At 51.9% G+C, this 7,094-nt stretch overlaps 1 protein-coding gene across 2 annotated transcripts in view; it reads left to right on the plus strand.

The window, feature by feature from the left end:
- Positions 1–7,094, plus strand: part of RASSF5 (Ras association domain family member 5) — a 69,112-nt gene that overhangs the window by 58,913 nt on the left and 3,105 nt on the right. For both annotated transcript variants that reach the window (XM_077157614.1, XM_077157615.1), the window contains 3 exons: positions 3,910–4,020; positions 5,149–5,446; positions 5,981–6,096. In XM_077157614.1, coding sequence (XP_077013729.1) covers positions 3,910–4,020; positions 5,149–5,446; positions 5,981–6,096 — 525 coding nt within the window. The remainder of the gene's footprint in view (positions 1–3,909; positions 4,021–5,148; positions 5,447–5,980; positions 6,097–7,094) is intronic.

The following is a 7,094-nucleotide window of genomic DNA, read 5'->3' on the forward strand; positions in this document are numbered from 1 at the left end:
TTACTCACTCAGGGGGACATCTTTGCCCTGGTCCCCAGCATGCAGCCTGTTCACTTGGCTGTACCCTAGTAACCTTGAGAGGTAACAGGGGAAACAGCCCTTTTCCACGGCTATGGGCACATATGAGCACAAACCCATTTTTCATTGGTGCCCTGGATGTGCCGACTGCATTGGGAACTGTTAAACCATCTGCCACCAACACCAGGGGCTGCATCAGAGCAGATGAATCCCATGCCGGATGCACTGAGTTGTGTAAACTCCCCAGGAGAGACACCTCACAGGCCAATGCCTAGGTTTGTTAAATTATAACAGATTTCCCTATTCCATTTCCATCTTGGGCTGCCCAAGAGACAAAGCTCCATCTGCCTGGTTTCTAGCTTCTTACCCATGGACCAAGGCAAATCTTTCACTTCTGAAGACTTGAGAACCTGGTGAGTGAATAATAAGAAATTGAGGTCTTTGCCCTACCCTCTGAAAATTACTCTGTTACTGACCTTGTTCACAAGTGGATGCTGCCTTTTAGATAAAACTCTGGGCGGTGGCTCTCCATAGACACTTATGTGTTGACTCTGGAGCTGGATGGGGACTCTTGAGGTCTTGGATTATCCATGAGGGATCTCCAGTGGTTCTCAAACTTTGCTGCATATTAGAATCCCCTGGGCAGGTGGTGGGGTGGTGGTGGTAGATTTTAAACATCCCTCTGTCTAGGCTGCACCCAGACCAATTAAATCAGAAACTCCCTGGGTGGGGGTGGGGGGGTGCGGAGAGGAGTAGAGCCCAGGTGGCAGTGTTTTTAAAGATCCCCAGATGATTCCATATGCAGCTAAGTCTAAGAACCATCGGTCTAGATTCTGTACTGTCTCTTGGATGGGAAAAGATCAGTGAGCCCTCATGGCTGGGGCCTACTGGTTGGCGGGATGTCCAGCTGTGGGAGGTGGTTTGTGCCAGATTTGGTATGGGCAGCAGTCATCCCCGACCTAGGTGCTGACACCCATGGGTATGAGATTCATGGTGTTGGCCACACGCGGGGGCTCCTGGTTTCCCCAGACAGGGATCGCCCCCCACCCCTGCACCCCAAAGCCCAGGCCTTGGCTTGGTGAGCTCTGGGTGGGTTTCCTTTGCGTCAGCCCTGGAAGGCGGGGGTGCCTGCAGCCGCCTGCGTCACTTCCCCAGGTTTGTGGTGGGAAAGGGAGAGAATATATGGGTTTATCTGCTGAAGAAAAGGGGAACAGGAAGAAGAAACCTTAGATTAAGGTTTCTTAATCTCTTGCTGCATTCAAAACCTGGCCTGGAACACCAGCCTCTGGAAGCCACAGTGCAGCTGCCTTTGCTTACCCAGAAGTGGCTGTGACTCAGCTGGAAACTGAGAGGAGACCCTCTCTTTCCATCATTTAATTCCTTTTTGTAGATGGGTACGAGAAAGCCTTCAATTCATGAGGGACAAAAGCCTGCTTCCTTCAGAGAAAGACAGAATACAGAATATAACAGTAATCACCCAACTGGGCTTTCCGACTGGAAGCACCCAGAGGGCAGGGCTGGACAGGGCCACGGCCAGGGATGTTGGTCCCAGAGAGAGGTTCCTGGCTGGGAGGGGCTGGGGAGAGGTTGTTCCAGGAGGCAATGAAGAGAAGCAATGTGGAGTGAGGGGCTCTGTTTTGCAAATCCTTGGTTAATGATCAGCCTTGAATGAATACAGTCTGCCAGGCTCACTCCACTTGTTCACCACCTCGAGCAAGTTGGCAGCCGTCCTGGGGAGTGCTCTCCGTTGGGTTGTCTTTGAAGGAATCAAGGTCCAGTTCCAGAGGTCCCAGTGGTCACATAGGAAAAGAATGGGCCCTGCATCCCGGCAGCTGTTTCCCACTCTGGAGCTTAGAGGTCCCTCTTTGCCATCCTTATGGATGGCATGGAGTCCTCTGGGGCCTGGGGCATCTGCGGCCTGACCCAGTGATCAGACACACCTTGGAAGGGCATTTCCCAGGTCAAGATAATTAGGTTCAGCAGCTGTCACGCCAGCCCTGCGGCATGGAGTTTCAGTGGTCATTCTAGCAGTGTCAGAAGAGACTGTCCCAGGGGTAGCCAGGGGGTGAATTGGGAACAGCATGGGCTCCAGACTTAGAAGGACTTGATCCCAGTCCCTGCCCAGCTCCTTACTAACAGAGGGGCCTCAGGCATGTTTCATAACCTCTCTGAGCCTCAGTTTTCTCATTTGTAAGGTAGGAGTAATGTACGTAGCATGTAAGAGAAGACACGTGAAAATGCATCAGCATCCCTGTGGGAAAAGTACAGAGGGGAGGAGGCTGGCTGGGAAAGGATGCTGTGATGGAAAGAGGATGTAGGCTTCTCTCTGTGCTGAGTGGTGAGAGGGTGGGAGGCTGGAGCCACTCATACCAAGTCATGCGAGCTCCTCTTGCCAGCTGGAAAACTTGATGTTTTATAATGGGATTAGAAAGTGGGAGGAGGAAGTACCGACACGTGGTTCAGGGTGACATGTCTCCCATGGGCAGGCTTGCTGAAGGGAAGAGAGTTGGAGGCAGGCTGTGTCGTGGGTGCCCGTTTGTGTTCAACTGGACAGTGTGGTGATGTCAGGGCAGCTGCCAAATTCCCCACCCAAACCCAGACAACTCACAGGATGGTGTCAGGGAAGTGGCCCAGAGAACAAGCCCTTCCCTTGTCATGCTGCGGGCCTGTATGAGAGTTACCTCGCCCTCTGGGCCTCAGTCTCCCCATGTGCCAAAGGAAAATACTGACCCGCCCCCAGGTTTGCTAGATTTTTAAGATCAGGCAAACTGAGTGGTTTTGAACAACCTGTTCCACTAGACTGTGGCTTCTGCACTCACAGCCACGCAGGGACAGCACAAAGACAAAACCAGAGTGGGGGGGCCATGGGCTGGAGACAAGTCCAGGGAACGGGCCCAGGATCAGGGTGGCTTAGACCCGTGAATGTGCTTCTCAGCTCCTCCCACACTGTGAGGCCACTCGCCCTCAACTCCCTTCTTCCCTTGGGGAGAGGGCATCAGAGAATGTGAGAAAACACGTCGTAATGCCAAAGAAAAAGCACAAAAGGACAGACCTGGACTCTCATTTGACTTCTGTACATACTAATTGTAGTGCTTCTGGCGAGTTCCTAGGTTCCTCTTGGTTGTCTCACCTATCAAACAGGGGAGGTTAGCTCCATCTTGCAGGGCTTTTATTCATGAGGATTCAGGGAGATACTGAAGGCCAAAACTTGACACTGAAGCAAAGCTCAGGAAATGTGAGGTGTTCCTATGCCCCAGTAGAGGAGACTTTTCTCCTTGATTATTGTAGACAGGGCCCCCATCTCAGTTCACCCATTCATTTGCCAGATATATGTTTGCTTTCTTTTATGTGCAAAGCACTGTGGCTAGTGGCGTGGGGACTGAAGAGATATCCATGCCAGAGCCCTACAGTTAATATGTGCAGAAGTCAAATGAGAGTCCATGGGCCACTGGTCCTCTGGGTTGGGGGGATTCTTGTCACTCCCTTCAGCAGATGCCGGCACCATGTGTGCACGCCTGTCCTTCCAGACTTATTGCTACTCCTTGGAGATGGAGTATAGCTTGCATTTCTTTGCATCTCTCATCTAAAAGCGTCTTTTCCATAATAACCCTCAGTAACCAAAAGCAGCCCTGCTGATTCTCAGATTCATAACCATCTTATGTGACGAACAAGCCAAACGGTAGATATTTGTTCCGATTTCACGATGAGGAGACCTGGCAGGGGTTCAGCTGGGATTTGACCATTTATGGTTCCCCACTCTGAGTCCGTGCAATTAGTTTCCATCATGTGGGGCTGGTGTTCACTTCTTCTGGGTCAAGGGTCCCTTGGAAGGGCTGCCATTCCCCTGCTCATGAGAACCACCATACACCCCCTCCCTCCTCTGTGTTGCAGAATGTCTGTAAACCAGTGGAGGAGACCCGGCGCCCGCCCACGCTGCAGGAGATCAAGCAGAAGATTGACAGCTACAACTCCCGGGAGAAGAACTGCCTGGGCATGAAGCTGGTGAGGCGGGCCTGCCCCTGCTCCCCTCCCAGCGCCTGCCCCACAGGTCCCTCTGGCTTCCCACCTGGGAGTCTGCAGCAATCCCTTTGTGGTTCCTCCCCTTTTTTCAGGGACTCTAGACCCTCAGGGGCCATGGAAGGCTGGCCGCTGGAGCCTCTTGCCTTCATGTGCTTTAAGGATATAAAACAGGCTTTTGAGCAAGTCCCAGCTCCAATTTCTGGCTTTTCCATGTTTTTGCTCGTGACTCTGGGAAACTTTCATAACTCCTCTAAGCTTCATTGCAAAATAGAGATCTTAATATCCGTCTGCCAGAGAGCTTGTGGTAATTAAATGATGGGCAGTGACCCAGGGCCTGGCATCGCTTGGACCCCAGGAAGTCCTCCACCAGGCAGCTCCTCCTACCTCTCCCGCTTTTTGCCCAGTTACAGCCTGTGTCTGGGGTAAGCTTCCTTAGATCATGCCAGGGCTCAGAGAGAAGAGGGCACCCAACTTTGAGCCAGGTTCAGGAAGGCGCTTTCAAATGGGGAGGGGAGAAGATAGAATAAGTCTGCTCCCTGCTGGTGGCTGGCGGCAACTGGCTCTTTGGAACTGCAGTCAGATGGAGCTCCAGAACGCCCAGCTGCAAATGGGCCTGGGCTTAAGTCTTGCCGGTTATGGGATCTTTGGAAAGAGAGGCCAAGAGGAAATCTAGTGGTGTTCCGAGGACCCTATTATGGAGACTTCCTACTGCTCCCTCATCTGGATATACAAACTAGAGCGGTCACACTCCAGACCTGCCCCTTAGTGAAGGGACTTGCCCAAGGTGAGCAGCATCTGCTTAGTGGCACAGGTTTTGGGGGCAGGGAGCCTGTGATTTTTGGACAGGAAATCCATGGCAGCCCCTAGAAGCCTCTCTGGTAGCAGGACACACTAGGCCTTCTCTGGGCCCTCTGGGGACAAAGGTGCCTCTGTAACTTCCAGTACCCCCAGATCAGCAGAAATAGGAAAGAAGTCAGGGAGACAGGTGGTTGTTGAGGTGGGGGCTTACCTGGTGGCACTACCATTAGAAGAGCCCTCTAAAGCCCCCAGGGCAATGCCCAGTCCCAGATCCTTACCCCATGTGACACGCCTCTCCCTGCCCACTGGCAGAGTGAAGACGGCACCTACACGGGTTTCATCAAAGTGCATTTGAAACTTCGGCGGCCAGTGACAGTACCTGCTGGGATCCGGCCCCAGTCTATCTATGATGCCATCAAGGAAGTAAACTTGGCAGCCACCACAGACAAGCGGACATCCTTCTACCTGCCACTCGATGCCATCAAGCAGCTGCATATCAGCAGCACCACCACGGTCAGTGAGGTCATCCAGGGTCTGCTCAAGAAGTTTATGGTCGTGGACAATCCCCAGAAGTTTGCACTTTTTAAGCGGATACATAAGGATGGGCAAGGTATGAATGAGAGAGAGCTCCCAAGCAGAAGCTACCATTCCTGACTCTGCCCATGACCAGTAAAACCACTGCCAGACTTGGGTGGGAGAAGTGGGTTCCTTTGGCCAAGATTCCAGCCATCCACCTGCTGTTCAGATCTGTGGGAGAGCAACTTATAGATTCTGGACAGGAGACAAGAGCAGAGAGCTTGACAGGGCAGGCCATGCTAGCTCAGTGTGCCCTTCAATTGTGACTTCAGGAAAACCACACCCTGGGCTCCCATTTCCTAAACTCTGCAATGGGGGAGAATCCACTCTTCCGCTCTTTATCTTTTTGGGAGATGATGTGAATGGAAATACAGTTTAAATTCTAAGTAGACACCCAAGATAAAAGGTTATTACGGTCTTCATTCGTCAGGTTAGATTGAAAGGACAGCTATGTCTAATTCCAGTTATGACCACTCCCATCTCAGCTTTTCTAAGTCTGTCCCACTCACCCTGGGCCCCTGCCCTTCTTTTCAGGGATGAGATCCCAACCCCCTCTCTTGGTTTGCAGTGCTCTTCCAGAAACTCTCCATTGCCGACTGCCCTCTCTACCTACGCTTACTTGCTGGCCCTGACACTGATGTCCTCAGCTTTGTGCTAAAGGAGAATGAAACTGGAGAGGTGGAGGTAGGTTTGGGATTCTTTGCTTGTTGCACAAACCCATCCCTTAGGGCACACTGGGTAGGTGCAGCTGGGCGTTGTCCTAATTACCCAGAATAGGTGGAGACCTTGTACCAGCAGCAACAGGGAAGTGGCTCAAGAAAAGTTGAGCTGGGGTGAGTGCTGTGCTAAAGGTTCTGTATTTAAGCCAGGGTTGTAAGCACCATAGGACAGCAAGTCAGGGCCTGTGTCTGGCAAGACATGGAAAGAAACGATTTCATGTACTTTATTTCTGAAAACTCAGGGTGGTGGGGGACTGAGACACTCTGAGTTCAGTCTCAGATTGTTTTTGCTCCAGGATGGTATAAGGCCCAGCAAGCTGTCTCTGGGTGCCACTGGTTATAGATATGTTGGGGCCATTCTTTTCCCAGTTTTTAAAAACTGACCTCCTTTCCCCAAGGAGGAGGTGGTGTCCAGTCACGTGTTATAAAATGGGGTGAAAACGTGCAAGTGCTCCCCGTGGCCTGGGATACTTGGGTGGCAGAGTTGATGAGACTTGGCAGAGAGCTGGGGAGGGTTCCACAGGGTTTCCCACACTGTTTAGTGGAGTCCTCTGGTTTTGAGAACGTGGGAATTGGGGGGTGGGGGGTGGTGTCTGCCCTCTCCCCACATCAACAAGGGCAGCCCTGTTTCCATCTGCTTTATATATTGGAATCTGTAGGATATTATGTTTGGAAAAAGTATTCCACTGAAAATGTTTGAACACTGCTGGCCCAGTGGGAAGCACTGGCTTCGGAGTCTGGAGGCCTGGGCTCTAGTTCTAGCTCTAGCTCTGGTTCTGCTGCCACAAGCAGCGTGATCACGGGTAGGCTACCTTCCCTCTAAGGACTTCAGTTTTCTCATTTCTCCCATGTTGGGATTCAGTCAGATAAACCTTACTACTCCTTTGTGTGCAAGCTCAGGAGTCTAAACCCTTGGCTCCAGGGGGGCTTTAGCTCCTGGGTAGGCCTGAGAGAAGTCAGACT

The sequence above is a fragment of the Tamandua tetradactyla genome, chromosome 4 (genome assembly GCF_023851605.1).
Source record: "Tamandua tetradactyla isolate mTamTet1 chromosome 4, mTamTet1.pri, whole genome shotgun sequence".
Lineage (NCBI taxonomy): Eukaryota > Metazoa > Chordata > Mammalia > Pilosa > Myrmecophagidae > Tamandua > Tamandua tetradactyla.